General features: G+C 41.7%; 1 protein-coding gene across 1 annotated transcript in view; it reads left to right on the top strand.

The window, feature by feature from the left end:
• The window catches only part of NOX3 (NADPH oxidase 3), a gene marked incomplete at its 3' end in the record, with an annotated part of 58,604 nt that overhangs the window by 10,942 nt on the left and 26,647 nt on the right, over positions 1-21,015 (top strand). The window contains exons 6-10 of the mRNA XM_079716243.1: positions 1,823-2,004; positions 5,526-5,655; positions 10,778-10,870; positions 13,359-13,612; positions 19,891-20,053. Of these exons, the coding sequence (XP_079572369.1) occupies positions 1,823-2,004; positions 5,526-5,655; positions 10,778-10,870; positions 13,359-13,612; positions 19,891-20,053 (822 nt within the window). The remainder of the gene's footprint in view (positions 1-1,822; positions 2,005-5,525; positions 5,656-10,777; positions 10,871-13,358; positions 13,613-19,890; positions 20,054-21,015) is intronic.

Below are 21,015 nucleotides of genomic sequence, written 5' to 3'. Positions count from 1 at the left end.
TCTCTTTTCCTGATTGATTTAAACTTTTGCCATGTACTACCTACTATATTGGAACATATATCCAGCACGTTGACGAAGCTCAAAAATCTGTACTGCCCAAGAAGAGCCCTAAGACAATACTCTCCAGAATGGAAATTTTTCCACTACCATCTGGGCCATCCCTTTAAGTGACCCTTTTGCCCACGCAGCCTGATTTGAAGAAGCAAAATTCAAAGTCTCTTTTTGGGGAAATTCTTCCATGTCATGTCCTCTAATTATCTTAAGATGATTTTGAAAAGCAGGCCACTGATCAAGTAGAGCTACGTTTTCTTAGCTGACAACAATTAGAAGCTACAGATGCCCTAAGCTTGTGGGAATGGAATGCCTTTGGTGTACTCATTTGAGCTGCAGGATTTGTCTGGGCACCTACTGGGGTTAACTCTTTTCCCCACTAAGGCTCTGGCAAATTCATTGCAATACACACCCGAGAATAAATCTCAACATTTTGAAGAGACTAGGTAATAAATAGCACTTATTATAAATATTTTTAAAGCAATTTAACAAGATGATTAAGCTACTCCCTATATGGTTATTTCGTAATTTTAGAAGCAATATACTATGTAAGTACTAATTAAGTTCAGGAAACCCTCTAATTTGGGATATTTAGAGAAAGATGGGTATCAGTAACACAATGTGTACATTACAGAGTATTTCTAAAGAGACATAGTGGAATTGTTTAAGATGAATCATTGCAACTGAAACCAGTCTATAAATATGTCGTGACAAGAGAGAAGTGGGGATTTGCTTTAATAAGCAAAGAAGAATGATTTGTCATTAGCACATCATATGATGTAAATGGATTTCTAAAATGCCTGAGTACACTTGAAAAAAGTCTTTTAAATGTTTTACACATACCCCTTTCAATTTTATTGCCACTGTTTGCTCTATGAAGAAAAAATAAACAACAGAGAAGTCCCTGTCCAAATTACCTTAAGATCTCAAAGCAGCCCAAATTAATGAGATTTTACGGACAAAAGCTATAGTGTGATTTCACTGAGCTCATTGTTGTCTCAAAGATAGTAACACAATGTGTGAATACTAATGTACTTGGCCAGAATATGGGAAACTCACAATAAAAACAACATGCTTTGTGATTCACATTCTAAAAAGCTATTTAACCATCCTCTACACTCACAGGGCAGAATTCTGGCCTTTTAGCAGGGTCTATCTGATAAGGATAGCTGTATCTTTATTGATCACCTGGGATTTACAAAGCCTTATTCCAAGCCTCCTGAGGTAACATGAAAGAAATGCAAGTCATGGTCCTTCCAATTAAAAAGTGAGAGCAAGGAATAACCACCAGGGGAACAGAGTGTGCAGCTGCTTTATTAGGAATGCCCCTGAGGGACCTCTCCAAAAAAGTGTTTATTAATGTTAAGACGCAATTAAGCATGGACATTCTCATTTTTATTTTAAAAATTAAAAACTTGAAACTTGGCTTTATTTTGCAGTGTTGTATCTTCAAATGCATTTTCATATATTGTCCTAATTTCAATTCAACTTAATAACTTTGACATGACAATTGATTTATACAGATGGAAAAAAAAATGTAGTTAACAAAATGGCATTGGGCAAAACTTGAGCAGAGTGAATTTCCACCCTGAGGCGGAGTAGAGGGAAGGGCAAGGAAGTTCCCTCTTGAAGTGCATGGGGATGCTTTTCAAGGCTAATATGCTTCTGATTAGAACACTGTGAATTGCTACCTGCTTGGACTCTCAAATATTGATCCTAAAATGGAAAAACAGGACTGAGACATTAATGTCATGGTGCTTGTTTCTTTTAGAACACAGTCACTGAGTTGCTAACGACAGTCGCCGGTATTACTGGCCTGTTGATCTCTCTGGCTTTCATCTTGATCATGACCTCTTCCACCGAGTTCATCCGGCAGGCGTCCTATGAGTTGTTCTGGTACACACACCACGTTTTTATCATCTTCTTTATCGGTCTGGCTATCCACGGGGCAGGGTGAGTCCTTATGACGTTCAACGTGTAAGATTTTATCTCTGTGAATCTCAAAATAGCCTTAGAAAGTCTTTTAGATGGAAAACCATGACATGCAGGACTTATGGACACATAGAATGTATGAAAAAGTGCATTCTCTGTGCCAAACACCTTTTTAATAATACTGAAAATAAGCAACATAGATGGTGAAGGATTATACTTTTCCTAGCTAACTCTGTTGGAGAGTCTTGACATGTATATAAGAATTTTAATGAATGCTGAGTAACAATAGATCTCTGTTTCATTCAGAACCTATTTTCACGATCCAATTTATATGGGATTCGTTGGGATATATATTTTTGACACCCAGAGTTACTTCTGCTTGACCAAAATCATCCCAGTGTCGGGGAGGGGACAGTGTGTGAGATGGCCAATCTGACCTAGGCTCTGCCACTAGTCTTCAGAGTGACCGTGTGCAAGGTTTTCAGTTCCCTGAACCTCAGTTTCCCCGTCTGACCTCTAGGAATCCTTTTTGCTCAAACATCCAATAAAATGCTGTGCTGGCATTCAACACCCACCTGGTACTCTTAATTCCTTCATCAGGAAGCTAGAGCAGCAGCATCTGAAGTATAGCACCTTCAAAGATAATGTTTTCAATTCTTTAAATATTACCAAAATGGCTCTAGACCAATTAACCAACTGATGTCTGTAAACTAGGTTGTCCCATATTAATTATTTCATAAATTGATGCCCTTGCTTCCCATGTTAAATTTTCAAAGTACATTTATGTATATGCATGATCAGTTTGACCTTGAAAACCGTCCTGCCCAACAGAGACGGTGCTGTTATCCCCATTTCATAAGGAGGAAACAGATGTTCAAAGGGCTAAGTGATTCGCTCATGATCCCAGGACAAATAAATGGCAGAGTCAGACCCAAGACACTGGTCTTCAGGTAACCAAACCTTTACTCGTAACAAGCCCTGAAGATTGGGTCTCTACTTTCGTGAATAAACCATTCCTCGACCCTTGCAAGACTGTGCCTGGTGATATTGCAAAGCCCTGTATGGCTTGCCAGAAGTTCTTCATCTGCTACCCACACTCACATGATACCATGTCCTGCACCTTGTTCTCCCACCACGGCAGCTGCTGAGTGCGGGGGGGGCCGAGTCTCAGAGGTGGGCTCTGTTTCTGCCCAGACCTGGAAGGGCAAACACACGGCCCAAGAGGCTGGATGGCCAAGCAAGTCACACACCACGCGGTGACTGTGGATCCCATGCGGGGCCCTCTGGGAGCTCTTCTCAATCCGCACCTCCCAGCAAGTCAACTGCGTCCTCCAGTCTCCCTCCCACACTAGAAGCACCCCTCACCTCAGCCCTCCACTTCTTGAAGGGGGTCCGAGCGGCTGCCACTGCCTCTGCCCAGTTAAGAGCTCCCCCATCATCTGTCAGCTTGTCTGACACATAGACATTGTAGGAGGAAGAATTGCCCCAGGGGTGTATTTTACCCTAAAAAACTGGCCATCCCTCTGCTAATCTTTAGAAACCTAGTCAGTCAATGTTCATATTGATGCTGCTGCCTGGCTAAGGGCTTTCTAGCCTCTTTTAACTTTAAAATACCTGCAATTGACTCTTCTGGATGTTGCATCCCTCACCCTGACTTTTTGTATCTGGAGGGTGGGGTGGATGGTATGTAGTCCCCAAGCCTTCCACCCCAAAGACTGTCAGGCCTTCCTTTCTCTGTGGGCTCTTCTGCCGGTGCCCGGGTGTTAACCCCTGTAGTTCATTTGAGAGGCCCTTCATAATTCACATGTGTCTAGAAGAACTCTTCACAAAAATGACACGTGCATCGCCCTCCTCCCCAGCATTCACACCCTGGTCCATTGTAGAAGCACAAGAGGATTTCAATGGGCAGTGTTTCATTGGAGATATTTTTTAATATCCAAATAACATTTCATAAGATGAATTTTTTTTAGTCATTTTAACTTAGTTGGAAGGCTTATTTTGGGATAAGGGCCTCATTTAATCTTCTCAGCGTGAAGTATTCTACAGCTACTGTTTACAGCAAAAAGTAATTTGCAAATTCTCTACAAAAATGCCAAGTAGGATTATTGGAATGTGTTAAAGCCCACTAATCTTCTTATTTTGGGATGGCATAGATGAAGACATAAAAAGTTTTAAAATTTTTAAAAAGATACCTACTGCATTTGAGAAGTGTTCTGAGGTTCCTTTAGGTAAAATAAGAAATGTTGTCTAAGGCCTGAGAACGAAGGTGTTAAAATTTACAGATTCTTTTCCTCTGGCTTCTATTTTTTATTCACCCTTCCTCTGTCTGGGTATCATTTGCTCATGGGAGATTCACAGATAGTTTTGTTCATCTAACTCAGTGGGGTGTTATCAAGTTTGGATGACTTCCATAAAATAGACTGGGACAAAGGCCAGGATGGCAGTCCTCCAGGCTGTTTCCAAGGGCATTGCCGTGCCCTCCTCCCAGGCCCTACGATGCAAAAGGAGACATGTTACTCCACAGGCTACCCAGGACCTGAGCTGTGTCATGCTAAATTTTCTCTGTGAGGATCATGTTCCTCAAAAGTTAATCCATGTATTTTACTCATAAACTGCTAGGAATTGAGCAACACCTGGATTACATGACCTCAGCATCACATGCTTCACAGCCTGTGCACCAGTGGGTAAAGGGAGGAATTTGTGCCTAAGCAAATTGTCCAGGGTCGATGGGTACTGCATCTGTAGCAAATATAATATAGCAGGATCAGAACTTCCCTGGCAGTCCAGTGGTTAAGACTCCGTGCTTCCACTATAGGGGGCATGGGTTCGATCCCTGGTCATGGAACTAAGATCCCACATGCTGCATGGCACGGCCAAAAAATGAAAAATAATAATAATAATAATCTAGCAGTATCACAGGACTCTTGATCCAGTGTTCCATTCACGAAGGCCAGCTTCCTTTTTCACTCTCCAATTCAACAATATCGTCTTGAAGGCACATTTCACACTGACCTATTTTTACCCTGTCAAATACTAAGCCTGCTATCGGTCACTGGCAGGAAAAATACCATTATTCAGGGCACTTCTTTTGACTTCTTCACTTGATAACTTCTAGGTGCTCAGAAACAAACCAGGAAGGGTAGAAGTTCAATAAATTTGCAAAAGACCCAAATAGTACAAAGTTAACCAATTAGCCCAAATCAGCAATCAGGACAAGACGTAACCTAATTAAATTCAACAGTCTACAAAAGGATGTGTTCCAACAATTTTCCTTCATTATGAATTCTCTAATACAGACACTTTCAATTTAACACAGGATACCACCGAGGAGCACTTCTTTTCTGGTATCTTCGAAGTTACTTGAAGCTTCTTAAATTCCTATTTTTAAAGATGCTCAGGGAAATACACCCCAGCCCAGATTTCAAGACAGTGGAAATGTTATTGCAGAGTCCGTCATAGACTATGTATCTGTGGCATCCCAAGACTGCACAAAATCAGTTTCAAATTTGGCGGTTTTGTTTTGTTTTGTCTTTAATGGCAAGTCGGATTGTTCGAGGGCAAACCCCTGAGAGTCTTCTGCTACACAACGTCACCTTCTGTAGAGAACACCTCGCTGAGTGGCAGACAGCTGCCCGGTGCCCCGTGCCTCAATTTTCTGGCAAGGAACCTTCGGTAAGAATGAGCCCAGGAGCTTTTAAAAATAGCCGTCGCCACAGTTAAAATAGCTAGAGCTTTTATATGCTTGAAAAAAGAACAGCGCATGGCACCATGAGACAAAGCCAACTCTTTATTAAGTGTGCTAATGGGGAACTCGAGTTATGGATCATTTTACGAGAGGTTGCCTGCCAAAAGCACTTTGTTCATTTTGAAATGTGTTCTTCCACTTACATTTAAATATGGATGGCTGAGAGGGTGGGAATTCAGAGCCCCCCCACCCCCACAAGCACAGTCCTGTCTCCAGAGGAGTCAGAAAGCTGTTTGGCTCACCTCCCTCCACCCTCTGCACTCAGCTCCCTACCCCCTGAACAACTGCCCTCTCCATTCTGAGAATTAATGGCATCCCTTCCCAAATGAACATTAGGCGACGACCAAATGAGAATCATGCCCTCTTTATAAGCTTGCCTTCTTTCTTTCCACAACTTTCGAGATGGAAAAAATTGAGTTTACACGCATTTGCTTCCTGTTCTAATTAAGCTTTTACTACTGAAATAATGAGAATATTAGCCTCAAATGGATTTAATTAGAGTAGATGATAATGTCCACAAGATCTCAAAAGTAAGATTTCCAGGGTGTGCTGTAAGCATGACACTTGGTGGCATAGATAAATAGAAATGGTAATTCTCTTTGGTGTCCTCACAGGTCTTAGAACAATGCAAACCTTGGGGCAGCTGGGTAATGCATGAAGGAAAGTAAATGAAGCCAGCAGATTAAAACAAGGAGGAAACAAGTGCCAAAAAATATGTATCGTTAAACAATGGGAAGATAGTTTTCAGTATATAAATGGTGAGGATTCGGGAAATTATGTCATCAGCATATGAAGAATATAATGATTGACTTTTTCGAAAATGCTTAACTCTGTTAAATTAAGCGCTGGATTTTAAGAGTGGAAACAGTTAGGAAGGAAGAATGTTTAAAACCGAGAGAAGTAGAATGGATGTGTCCATTAGACTGTGGTTCTTTTAATGGCCGGTATAGATTGTCTCTGTCTTAAACCCAACCATCGGGAGCCACTACCCAGCCTGCATATTAATGAGGAACATGAATGCCTCACTAAAATGTTCAGCTACAGTGTCTCCATAAAAAAATCAATACTCTCCCACACCTCATGAATACAGACTAGAGCCTCCTCCCAGCAGCGTATGCTGACTTTAACTATCATGAAAAGGGGGGAACGTACCCACCTCTCTGTTCACTCTCCCCTGCTATACTTCCTTGCACACCCAAACTCACGTTGTCACTCTTTCCCATTATTTTTAATGGATCCTGATTCAAAGCGTGTGTGGGCTCTGCAATTACCGCTTGGCTGAGCTGTATGATATTCTCTCTGATGTCTTAGAGACACTGAATACAAAAGGCATCCCAAGGACAAGTGCCCTCGCTTCACTGCACCACACCTACCCTGTCTTTGCAGGAATCCATCTCTTCCTCTTTGCCTCTCTTAACTCCGTGCCTTTTCATGGTGCTTTTCTCAATAGAATATTTATCAGTTCACCTTTAGGGGTGTACTACGCCCATGGTAGAGCTAAGGATGCTTTGTACATCACCTCATATAAACTGAACTGGTCAAAGGAAACAGTTATACTTTGCAATCCCCTTTTCCCCCACTTGTCTCACTCCGCCTTTCTACCCAAACTCACAGATACATGCAAGACTCCAGACTCTAGAGAATTCCTCATGCAATCCATCTCAAAAGATGCCTGGTCTTCCTTAGCCAAAGAAGCACCTTATTTCATTTAACTGCAACATTAACAAATAATAATAGTAATAAGACTGGCACTTTTTAAATTACTAGGGAATGATGTCAATGGTATAGGAAAAAGCTTTAACTGAGGTAGAGTCAATTCAGCAAACTTTTGCCGAGTGGTTATTATATTCTTGGCGTCGCAGTAGACGCAGGATTCAGGGATGTGGTTTCCGCTCCTGGAAATCTTATTGTCTAGAAAAAGAGGCCATTCATAAACACATACATAAAATAAAATCAAAGCCAGCATGTTCTTATTTCTGGTAGGAATGAAAAACCAGGAGTGAAAGTGGAGGAAACAAGTTTCATTACTGCAGCTTTTAAATCAACATGGTTTTATTTCTATCATAAAATACTCACTGTACCATGACTTTTTGAGTATTTTTAGAGGAGAAAAAATAAAGCTAAAAATCCACAGGTCTTTTAACATTAAAGAAACTTAGATACTAAATAGACCTGGCCCTTTATTTAATAGATGGAGAAATCGAGGTCCAAGGAGTTTTTATTTCTTACCTGTGGTCACAAAGGGCATTCCTAGCAAAATCACATCAAGGAGCCAGAGCTCCTAACTCTGTGGCCGTGAACTTTCACCTCTCTACTCTTCGACATTCATTCTGAATCTCTGGCCTCCTTCCACTCCTCATTTTGTCAGCTCTCTGCTGCTATCTACAGCTCTATGCCCCCGACATTGTGTTTATCTCTGTGAGTAGAACTAAAACATTTAAGAGCTTGGAGGGAACCCAAATAATAATTTCCTTCCATTCTCCCATTTTATAAAACAGAAAATTTGAACATAAAAAAACCCAAGATTTTCCTAAAGGCATAGGGTGAGGGATGGTTACCCCGAGACCAGAAGCCAGGTCTTCTGGGACCCAGTCCAAGTTCTACCTTGCCCCTCCCGCTCTGGGCCGTGTCTCCGCCTTGTTTATACTTGCTCTTGCCTACCCTGGTCATCACTGCTGGGATATTTATCTTTGAATATTCATCTCTGGCCATCCTCTCCCTCCATCCCTACCTTCCAGGGGCCCCAGGAGTATCACAGTGTAACTAAACTGGGCTTTCTCCTCCTGGAGCAATTTATGTACTAGATAGAGATAGAGCCAAGGATTAATAGCTTACATTCTCCTTCCTGACTAACCGTACAAAGAAAAATAATCCATTCCATTTTATCAACATGGAAAAAGCAGAGACCATGACTGACTTGACACCAACAAAATGAAGTGTATGATGTCGCAAACTTTCTAAAATGGGTGTGGAAGATTACTTGTAAAATTACGTGGAAACTATGAGAGTGTTTTTGCAAATCTCTCTCTAAGCTCATATAGGAAGAATTGCATCCTTGTTATCATTTCTGTAAATATCCAAGCCAACTCTCAAAATATTTTTTGGTTCATTCGAGCATAAGAGACCTAAGGATTCACTGCTTGGGTCCAATGCCATCCTTCATGTCTACCGCTTCCTGCCTTATCCCTTACTCTGATCATCATCCTCACCTCACCCACAGCATAAGTGGACAGCAGGTTTTATTCTCTCTGCTATTCTGAACACGTTGCTGAACCCCACTGAGGCAGAAAAGAATAAGTGGGTCAAATTGCTTTGTGTTGCCTACATAAATCGAGCCTTTGTCAGGCAAACAAGAGGCTCCCAGGGAAAAAGCACAGAAGGTTGATGTAGGTGAGAAAAAGTGCTGTGCAAACAGACCTAGAAATAAACAAAAGAGATTTAGAAGAAACAGAAAGATAACAAAAGCAAAAATGATGCTGGAGGGCTTGTGACCTGTCAACAGAAAAGACAGAGAAGGATAATAGATCGGGGGAGTAATGAACAAGGAAGGTGATGAGTCAGTCGGTGAGGTCTTAGTGAATATCTGAGTTCAAGAGAAGGGGACACCCTTTCTGTTCCTGAGATAGGATTCTAAGAGTAAGGTCGGTGGATTTAGAATTCCAAGGAGGGAATTTGGGGAAGTTAGGAGAAGGCTTGGGTTCTCGTCCTGGCTCTCTGTGACCTCCTTCTGTGTCCCTAGGCAACTCATACTCATTCCCAGAACGTTACGTTATTTCTTCTTTAAAAGAAGAACTAGACTAGATTTCCAAGAACCCTTATCAACCTAAAACTCAATGAATTAATGAGTCTCTAATAGTTTGTAAAATACGTACCCTTTCTAATGTCAGCATTGGACAGAAAGAAGCATGATTACATGGGAAGAGAACAGGCTGGGTGGTCAAGACCAGTTCATGTCTTCACTGTGCACCTTGTTTATCACCTTTGTGACCCTGGACAATTTGTTTCATCTTGCTGAGCCTTAGTTTCCTTTTCTGCAAAATAAAGAGAATATCATATGCCTCAGAAGGTTGTTTGATATCAAACCTAGTATAAATCTTCAAAATTTTTAAGTTTCCATTCCTTGCCTTTTAGGGGAAGCACACACCTAATGCTGTAACCCAACCCATGGTACAAGAGTAGCCTGCTGGTAAACTGATCCTGAGTAAGGCAGATTATACTCATAAAAGGTTAACACAGAACGGAGAAGTTCCCTGTCAAAATTCTCCAGACAAGTGTTGAGACTTTTGCTCTGATTCTGTAAACCTAGATTTAAAGTGTTGAAAACTGGGGACTTCCCTGGCATTCCAGTGGTTAAGACTTTGCTTTCCAATGCAGGGGGTGTGGGTTCAATCCTTGGTCAGGGAGCTGTGATCCCACATGCCTCGTGGCCAAAAAAACCAAAACATAAAACAGAAGCAATATTGTAACAAATTCAATAAAGAAAGACTTTAAAAAAATAAAGTGCTGAGAAACTAAGTTTGTTTTATTCCATATAACATTGGCTGCACACACGTGTGTGAGTGGGAGTGGGAGGGTGGGTGTGTGAGTTGCTCTAGGCAGATCCCCCAAGTTGTGATGCATTGTTGGCCCCCAGAATTACTATTCGAAACATTTTTTATTGAATTTTCATGTCCTATTAACTCAGTAACGTAGTTTGTAAGCCTTTGACTTTGGCTGAGTTTGGGAGCATTTATGACCCTATCATATATAACATAATCATCAATCTGCTTTCTATTTCTTTGCAAATGCAATTATTTCTAATTACATAAAAGCATCATTGATCAAGTAAGCCTAAAAACCAATACAGAAGAGTTTAGTCTCTTAAATAAGCTTGTAGACTTCAAGGAATAATTGAATGTTATAGTATTTAATACAAGGAGATATCTTTGTTGTTGATAACTGGCCCAAACTTAAAGGAAAATGTCTAAACTCCATCATGTTACATATTGATTGGTTCAAATTGGAAATATTTGGATTCTATTTTCATTTCCTTTTCCTCTCTCTCTGCAGGCTTGGAAATGGGTTTTAGGCCCTGTGGTCTTGTATGCGTGTGAAAGAATAATTAGGTTCTGGCGATTCCAACAAGAAGTTGTCATTACCAAGGTATGCATGTAGGTTTATGTCTGAATAAAAACCTGAGTGTAGATGAAAATTTTTTATTAGCCCAAGTTTTTAATTTGCCATTTTTATTGCAGAGCCATCTGTAATTTAGAGGCTCATCTTCTGTTCTAGTAATTTCTTGTATCCTGTGCATCTTTTAGTGAGACTAATTTTACTGCAGACAGGGATCAGGGCTCTGACTGGTACACAGAATTCTGATAAAGGTTATGGTACAGCCCTGGAATCGTCTGTATTTCTCTTTATTTCGGTGTCTCTCCAGGGGGAAAATGCAGGAGGGCTGAGTGTGCTTTACATGGATCATAGTGACTTAGAGTATAATCACTTCCTCCACAGCATAAAAATACGAATGTTGAAACACACAAATAATGTTCACATATTTTCAAATACACACACTCTCACCTGGAACCACTAAACAGAAGATGCGGGAACAGTCACCCTCAGGTTCAAAGGGAAAAAGGGCACTGGTGGGGGGGGTTCAAGATGGAGAGGAAGGGCCCTGCCCTAAGGAATGAAGGCGTGGTGGTAATATTTTCCAATCTTGCCATCCCTCCTCACCGCTCTCCAATTTTTACCTCGTGCTGGAGGAAGACCTCAGCAGATAGATCAAGAATACATGCCTAGGGGCTTCCCTGGTAGTGCAGTGGTTAAGAATCTGCCTGCCAATGCAGGGAACACAGGTTCAAGCCCTGGTCCGGGAAGATCCCACATGCCACGGAGCAACTAGGCCCGTGAGCCACAACTACTGAGCCTGCGCGTCTGGAGCCTGTGCTCCACAACAAGAGAGGCCATGATAGTGAGAGGCCCGCGCACCGCGATGAAGAGAGGCCCCTGCTTGCCACAACTAGAGAAAGCCCTCGCACAGAAACGAAGACCCAACACAGCCAAAAATAAATAAATAAATAAATTAAAAAAAAAAAAAAAGAAAAAACTTCTTAAAAAAAAAAAAAAAAATACATGCCTAGGAGGACTTCCCTGACGGTCCAGTGGTTAAGACTCCATGCTTCCACTGCAGGGGTTCAATCCCTGGTTGGGGACCAAGATCAGGCATGCTGCGCAGTGGGGCCAAAAAATTTTTTAAAAAAGAATAAATGCCAAGGAAACTGAAAGCTTACCCCAAACTCTCCCCCTAGTTGTTTCAATCTCTTAAATTCTCTGCTAACCAAACCCATGCAGCTTTGCTAATACAATATTAACAGAATACGCTGTCTCTTTAACTGTCTTCATGAAAGCAGATGCCCAGAAATTGCTTCATATTTCTGTTTTAAACTGCTTCTCTGTTGCTGTTTTTAAGTTAAGCACCAAAGGATATCAAGCTGTATCAAGAGCCAGACAGTAAAACTTCTGGAAATCTACTCGAGCTGTTACTAGGGAGACCATTTAACAGCAGAATCAGAACGAGTATCAGTAGGGAGAGGAGAAACTAATGATTACAATGCTGTGAAGTTCTCTTCTGAATGGAAAAATACTGTCACAGTATCCAGACACTAGATTCTGCCCCCTTATACCTCCTGCCACAAAAGAAGACATGGGGGCCTGGAAACAAGAGGGAAGTCTAAGAAGGGAAATTAGTTCATTGTCTCTGATAAGTAGCAAGTTATAGAGCTCTTTAAAAAGCAGTAGCCTTGGGCTTCCCTTGTGGCACAGTGGTTGAGAGTCCGCCTGCCCTGCACGGATGCGGGGGACACGGGTTTGTGCCCCGGTCCGGGAAGATCCCACATGCCGCGGAGCGGCTGGGCCCGTGAGCCATGGCCGCTGAGCCTGCACGTCCGGAGCCTGTGTTCCGCAACGGGAGAGGCCACAACAGTGAGAGGCCCGCTTATGGCAAAAAAAAAAAAAAAAAAAAAAAAAAAGCAATAGCCTTTGCATCATGCTTTCTTACGTCTAAAACTCAGAGCCTGCATAGGAGATTGGATGAGACTTGACTAAAACCAAACCAAATGAATAAAACATTTCAGAGTATGAAGGCTGTTTTTTACTCAGAATGAAGAAATACCAGGGTTAGTTCACAAAGAAGCAGGAAAAGATGCACATCACTGAAAATAGTAACAAACTGGACCTATATTTTAAAACACGAAGTTGATTCTGTGGCTATTTGATCACTTTAAGCATGATTAAGTGCTATGGATGATATGCTAGTTTATATTCTCTTGCACCTGAAATTAACTGTGCTATCGAAATAGTGGCCACTTGGGACAAACAGTCACGTGCTGGACACCACTTTGCCCCTGGTTGCAGCTACCCAGATTTCCTACCTAGCACACTGAAGGAGGTCAATGTCATTCTTGCTGGAGTTGCCATCACTTTCATGTCCAGGTTGGAACGATTCTTGAAAACTCATAATGAATGGCCTATGTCAATTATACCTCAGAAAAGTTGACATAAAAATTTTAAAACCTTTGATGGAATGGAGGCCATTGTCTTAGTATTTAACCTGAGCGAAAGAACCAACACCTCTCTTGCTGTGATTTAGGTGGTAAGCCATCCATCTGGAGTGCTAGAACTTCACATGAAAAAGCGTGACTTTAAAATGGCACCAGGGCAGTATGTCTTGATCCAGTGCCCATCCATATCCTCGCTAGAGTGGCATCCCTTCACCCTCACCTCCGCTCCCCAGGAGGACTTCTTCAGTGTGCACATCCGGGCAGCAGGAGACTGGACAGAAGCTTTATGCAAGGCCTTTGGGGCAGAGGGACAGGCCCTGAAGGAGCCCTGGAGCCTGCCAAGGTGGGAGCCCATTTCTTTTTTATGTGTAAGTTAGAATATTATAAAAGATAAGGTCCTTTAGGGCATCAACATGCTAACAACTTCTGCAATATCTTATTCTGTATGGTAAATTTGAATCCATTTATAAAATCTGAGAACCTCTATTAAAAAATATAACTCAGCAGATTTCCATTAGGAGCAAGTACATTTCTTTAAAAAACAAATGTTCGATGAAGACAGGTGATGATCCAGGGAGAGGAAACATTTTGCTTTCCCGGGTCCAAAACATCACTTTGGCGAATTATAAGCAGCTTGTGATGAGTAAGGCAGCCTGGTGAACTTTTTGCTGTCACGGTCCGAGGTTTTTCAATTATATTTGTAGAGTTTGGTCTTTGTAAAAAGGATGCTTTACAGTCCAGATTAATCTGGCAGCCTCCATACACTGGAGAAAGAGCTAAACAATTAGACTAAAGCTCAGAAAATGACAAAATAATCTGAGAATCAAGAAAGTTAGTGGTGGTGTGCATTGTCAGTCCCACATGTGTGATCGCAAAAGTATTAATTAACCTCCACTGTGTGCCAGAAATACAAAGATGGCAAAACATTGCCTCCGTTCTCTAGGACTTCTGAAATCAACACTGGTGTGCAAACAAATGATTTAAATTTGCTACAAGGAAGATGGGTAGACCTGAGAAAGTGGAAGAGCACTGATACCATCTGTAGTTTCCTAGAGTTGTCGTAACAAAGTACCATGAACCAAGGGGCTTAAAACAACAGAAGTGTATCCTCTCACAGTTCTGGAGACTGCAGGGCTGAAATCTCGGTGTCAGCAGGGCCGTGCTCCCTCTGGAAGCTGTAGGAAGGGTTCTTCCTTAGCACCTCCCAGCTCCTGGTGGTTTGCCAGCCATCCTTGGCATTCCGAGGCTGCGGCTGTGACAGTCCAGTCTCTGCGTCTGTCATTACATGTTGTCCTCCCCTCTTGTGTCTGTGTCTCTGTGTTTCTGTGGTCCCTTCTTGCAAAGACACCAGTCATACTGGATTAAAGGCCCATCTTCCTGAATGACCTCATCTTAACTTGATTACATCAGCAACAATCCTATTTCCAAATAAGGTCACATCCTAAGATAAGATTTCAACATATCAACTGGGCTAAACAATTGAATCCAAAACAACATCCTATTCAGAAAAGCCAGTGTTCTTGGCTCCTTTTAGTAAACAATGGCTTAGAATTGATTCCCACTCTTGCTGCAGGATTACCCAATAAGCACTCAAAGCCCATGTTTCGGGACCCAGAAAAACAGGGACACACACACAAAAATGTTGAGAAAAACTTTGTGAAGGAATTTGATATTTCAAAAGAAGCATCAAGACATCCCCTCTTCTGCCATCCTTGGAAGGTATCAGGAACTGCCAAGCAGTGACCACAGCTACAAGACTTCGGGTGGTGAACCCAGTAAGGACACACTTAGAATGGAACTTCCTAAGGGCACGAGGTTGTCCTCCTCTATACGTCCCATGCCTAGAACAGTGTCTGACATGTAATGGATACAGAGTAAATATGTGATGAGGAATGAATACCTGGACCCAAGATGGACGCTTCCACTCATTTAATTTAACAAATATTTACCGGAGGTAAACTAGGCACCAGAATAAATTTAAGGCACACAATCTACTCAGCTTATTGTCCCTCCTCTGTCTTCCCATGGGACACTGAACTGTGACTATGTAGCACTGGACTTGCTTGTGTTGAGTGGGTGGGAAGAGCCACAGTCTTCATTTCCAACACTGGTACTAAAGAGCAGTGTGATGATAAACCAAGTACAAACATCATCTATTCAGACTAGAGCCCCAAGTCACAAGACAACATTTGACTATTCCATTAAGACCTTATCCTTTTTATCATGGAAAGGAAGCCATGTAACAGAATTCTGAGGTTCAGAGTGTAGTGTGAATGCTTAAAATCAGGAATGAAAGTAAACACACATACGCACACGTGCATGCATGCACACACACAGGTCCCAGCCCTCCCTTGGCATTGCCAAGGTGGATACCTTCATCCTATTTGCTAGCCTGGTTTCTGCTCTGAGTGTATACAGTTGTCCGGCCTATCGACCAACCTTCCTCTTCACAAACCAGCTCTCATTTCAGCCAGTCCCCCAACAAGAGCTCGGGAAGTGTTTCTCCGTAGTCGGTATGCTTGCTTTCTTTTTGTTTTATTGAGGTAGAGTTGATTTACAATGTTGTGTTAGTTTCAGGTGTACAGCAAAGTGATTCCGTTTTACATAGATACCTATATCTATTTTTTTTTAGGTTCTTTCCCCTTAGAGATTATTACAAACTACTGTGTGTAGTTCCCTGTGCTACACAGTAGGTCCCTGTTGGTTGTCTGTTTTATATACAGTCGTGTGTACATGTCAATCCCAACCTCCTAATTTACCCCTCCCCCACTTTCCCCTTTGGTAACCATATGTTTGTTTTCTATGCCTGTGGGTCTATTTCTGTTTTGTATATAAGTTCACTTGTATCTGTTTCTTAGGGTTCCACATAATGTCGTATAATACTTGGCATGCTTTTATCTCCAGAGTGCATCTTCAGCGCAAGGCCTGACACGATCGGGCCCCCAGACCTCCCTGGGCACCCCTGCGCCACCACCTGCTCCCTCGCTCACTCAGCCACTCTTCCAGCTTCTTGCTTCCCTCCCACACCGAGCACACTCGCCTCAGGGCCTTTGCCGCTGCAGCTCCCTCTCCCTGGCACACTCTTTCCCCCGTCTCTGCTTCGCCGCCCCCTCACTGCCCCCGGGTCTCTGCTCTAATGTCTCCTAATGAGGCCTTCCTTTCTCGTTTCCTGTGGTCCAGCAACCCCGACAGACACTCCACACTCGTCGTGGTCACTGTGCCCCGCGCCTTACTTTCTTCCTCTCCACCTGACACACTAAATACCTGGTTGTTTATTTGTTTACCCTTTATCTCCCCACACGAGAATGGGGACTTTCTCTCTTTGATTCACTTTGTTGTCCCCAGTGCCCAGAACGGGCCCTAACTCTCAGCTGGCACTCAATAAATATTTACCAAGTGAATAAAAATGAGTCGTTGTACACAGTGCAGCATCCCTTCATTTGTTAACTTCGTTTGACCTCTGCCTCTCTATACGTGTAGGCATAAGAAACCCCCCAAAACCTAGAATTTGTTTAAATCTTCAACACGTGACAAATCAGAATTTTATTGAACTTCCTTCGATGATTTTACCTCTCAACATTGTTTTAATTTTGGATTAAACAAAACAATTTAGGGAGCGCACCATAATTTTTCACGACTTTGCACCCAGAAAGGATTTAATCCAGTCCCAGGGACCTGTGAGACAAGCAGTGACTGAGGACGCCGAGAGGAGATGCAAAGCTTAGTGAAGAGCAGGGCAACTCTTCCTCTGAACTCAGGAAAAGGACAATGCAAGCTCTTTTAAAAGACTTCGCATTAACAGATACACACTACTATATATAAAAGAGACAAACAACAAGGACCCACTGTATAGCACAGGGAACTGTATTCAATACCTTATGATAACCTATAACGGAAAAGAATCTGAAAAAGAATAGATATATATGTATGTATCACTGAATCACTTTGCTGTACACCTGAAACAATGTAAATCAACTATACTTCAATAAAAATAAATAAATAAAATAAAAGACTTCACCTTCTGAAGTAAAATGGAGGAATTTCTCAGAGTCTGTGTTAGAGTTTTTAGCGATTTAATCTACTGCCCAGAGCCAAGGGTTCCAGCGTCCGACAGCCTGGGTTCAAAGCCCAATTTTGCATGTGATCTTGGAGGATGTATGTAACACCTGCCTCAGTTTCCTCATCTGTAAGATGAAGATGACAATAATAGTACATAGGTTCTGTTTAGGATTAAACATGACAGTCCATATGAAGCCCTTAGCATAATGCGTAGTAAAAAAAAGTTAGCTACTATTGTTATTGGCAAAATAAGAAAGGTCATCTACCACAGAGGCGACAGTGAAAGTGCTGATGACACAGGAGGGACAATGTGGATGAATAAAGTTCATGGGTTCAGAGAGACAAGACAGGACGTTGATGAGGAGGTGGTGGGTGGTGCTGCTGACAGGAGCAGCAAGGGCCAGGGGATGTGGCTGCTGGAAAGGGGACTCACTTCTAAGCTGCTTTATTAGAAACTGTATCCACATCAGACAGGAAGTAACTGAGTGAACTTGACAAACGAGAATTTGTGCAAAGGAAGCCAATTCAACATTGTGAGAGATGGAGATATTTTGGTACAAAAAAGAACAATTGGGCTGTCATGATAGCTAGATCAACTAGTTTAAGGGTTGAGAGGCAGGAAAGGGAAAATACCTGGTTTGTTTCTCAGGAAGGCAAAAGGCATGAGTTGTCAGAAGACAGATCCCAGTGAGACACGAGGAAAAACTGTCTAATACTTAGCCCTCCCTGCCCCTCTATGGAGCAAGGGGCCCTACAATTTCACGTGGGAAAGTGATTAGTGATCAGGGATGTGAAAGGAGGGCATCTCTGTATGAACCAGGAGGTAGGACTCAGTATTTCCTCCTGATGCTTCCAGCTTAGATTCTCAATTTTAATTATGTAGAAATTTGTTTATTATGCATTTCTATGAATTATATGACACAATTCTTCTTTAGGTTTAATTGTTATCGTTTAAAATCAGTGTCAAATAAATCCCAAATACGACTAATTCTAAAAACTATTAACAATAAGACATTTTAATCGTGGACCGTTTCATATTTTTTCTCTTTCTCTCAATTCCCCTTATCTAATTATTTATAAAAGAATCTACCATGGGCTGAGATACTAACCCTTTCTAATTAATGACCTTTTATTTTTATTCTTCTATTTCCATATATCAATATGTAATAAAGCCTTATTAATTAAGATTAACTTGAGGAGAGTTAATTTGAATTGTTAGGAGGTCTGGCATATGGAATATTTTAAAATAAACCCAATTGAACTTTCATGAACACATAGTAAGCCCAAAAGGGGCAACCTCGGGTGCCTTCAACAGACACTCCTTAGGGAATGGTTATGAATAACTTAGAAGCTTCTTAATTAGCATATCTTTGTTCATATGTAAATGTGTGCTTTTGGAATAGTTGAGGTTATTTAATACATTCCGTTGACTGAAATATTTTAAACATTCCCTTTACAATTTATTCAATAAATTGTTATTGAACAACTCCATGTAAGGTGCTGGGATGCGGTGGTGGGCAAACACAGACATGGTCCCTCCCTCTGCAGACCTGAGAGTCCAGTGACCAAACAGACACAAATTAAGTCATGCACACACACACACACACACACACCACCCAAAACAACTATAAAATTACAACTGTGATAAGGACTACAGAGGAGAGATGCATGGTGTTATAAATTATCTAAGAGGGGATTTAACCTAGTCTAACAAATCCATGAAGACTTCCCCAGAGAAATGATAATTGGGATAAGACCTAACGGAAGGGTAACTATGAACCAAATAAGAAGATAGGAGATAACTTGGGGCAGAGTATTCCAAGTGATTAGTTGGATTATCACGTGCAAAGGCCCCTTAGCCAAAGAGGGTCCTTTATGTACGTTAAGAAACAAAAGAAAAGCCAGTGTGGAGAACTGGCCATGAGAGATGGAGCAGAATCCGGGGTCAGTCCATTTAGGACCAAGTTAAAGACGATTGCACTTATTCAGTGAATATGCATTATCCTTATAAAGAAAAATTTGCTAAGCAAAGACAAAACATCAGTGCAACTCCTGGCCTAATTATCACAGATTTTTGAGTTCGCATAATCTAAAATAATGAGTTTTAGAAATTCCACACAACTGACAAATTATTCCAAAATTATGTTTATTCCAAATGAATGGCTTCCATTAGACTAAAATTATATAAACATATGAAGAGGTGGGAACGGGGAGAATCATATTAGCAAAAGGACAGATAAGCCTTCTAAGCCACCTTGTTGATTCTGTTTTTTCCCTCTGAGGGCAGATGGGGAAAAAAAGGAAAAGAAAAGGCATCTTCTACCAATCTTCATGATGCTTGAAGGCAAAACAAACTCTTAAGAACTGTAAAAAAGAGCTGTGCCATAAGACCGGCCACCATATCCCTACACTATGTGTGTCCAAATAGGACATTCTCAAGCACAGAGCCAACTTCCCTGCACACATTTGCTAACACATCCCATACAAAGCACTCGTTTAAGATGGCTTTGTTTTCAAGAGTGGAGTGTCCTGAATGTCAAACGGCACACTTTGTGATTGCAGGCTGGCGGTGGACGGGCCATTCGGAGCTGCACTGACAGATGTGTTTCACTATCCGGTGAGCATGTGCATTGCCACGGGAATAGGGGTCACTCCCTTTGCCGCTCTTCTGAAATCTATCTGGTACCAATGTTGTGAGTCACAAACCCAGTGGAAGCTGAGCAAGGTATGGAAAATATCATCAGCTTACCCTTCCATGAATTCAAAGGTTCAACATCCTTCTATCTATCATCTGCCGATTCCTGGGGAGGGTTTTAATTAACTGTGCGGGATAAACTCAAGGATCCTTAACTACACTTATGTTCTTAAAAATCTCCATTCAGTATTACATTTATGAGAAGGGTTATGTCTAATCTTGTTAAAGATGACAAGACATAAATTTTATTGCTTCATTGCCATTACAGGACATGTAATTGCTCATGTCAGTAAAATATGGACAGGCTGCAAATGGCTATGTGACTGCGCTGCAGTGAGTACTATTAACAGGCAGCCTTAGACTCGAGCTTGATACTGTGGTTGCAAGTGTACGATTCAACATCTTCATCTCATGGACTCGGGGTCTTAATTGAGAAGCAAAAATGCCACAGTTGGGATTCATTTGTCTGCTTGCCTGGTGTTGCCATCCTGCTCCAAATCTCCTTTTTGTCATTTCTTGTATGTTCTCTGACTAGCTGCCTCCATGGTTCCCTTGCTCCCTTTGTGCATCCCATGTTTTAATCCTCTTAGGATCAGCAACAGACACTAGAGCAGCAGGAGAAAGGGAGCCATGCTAACACTAGATGGTGTCAACTCAGGAGGGCCAAGGACATCAGGCAAACTTGGTTCTGGTCCTGGTTCTGCCACTTCTCTGATTGACACTTTGGCTGCAGTCTTCTCGTCTATCCCAGGAAGATGCTTGATTAGGTCAGCATGTCTATGGGACGTTAGTCATATGAGAAGGTCCACTAAAGAGACCTGTGTAGTGAAATGATTTCAGAAATGCTGTCACAGATCCCCCTTTAGAAGATTCACATCTTCTCTTAGCCTATTAAATAAGTTCTGCAGAAAAGAACCTCATTCAGTTTCATTTCACCCACGCTTCCCAAGCATATTTAGCCATGGAAACTTTCTTCATCTATCATTCTTTAA

This window comes from Hyperoodon ampullatus (assembly GCF_949752795.1).
Source record: "Hyperoodon ampullatus genome assembly, chromosome: 12".
Classification (NCBI taxonomy): Eukaryota; Metazoa; Chordata; class Mammalia; order Artiodactyla; family Ziphiidae; genus Hyperoodon; species Hyperoodon ampullatus.
This window is presented reverse-complemented; position numbering and strand designations above follow the sequence as displayed.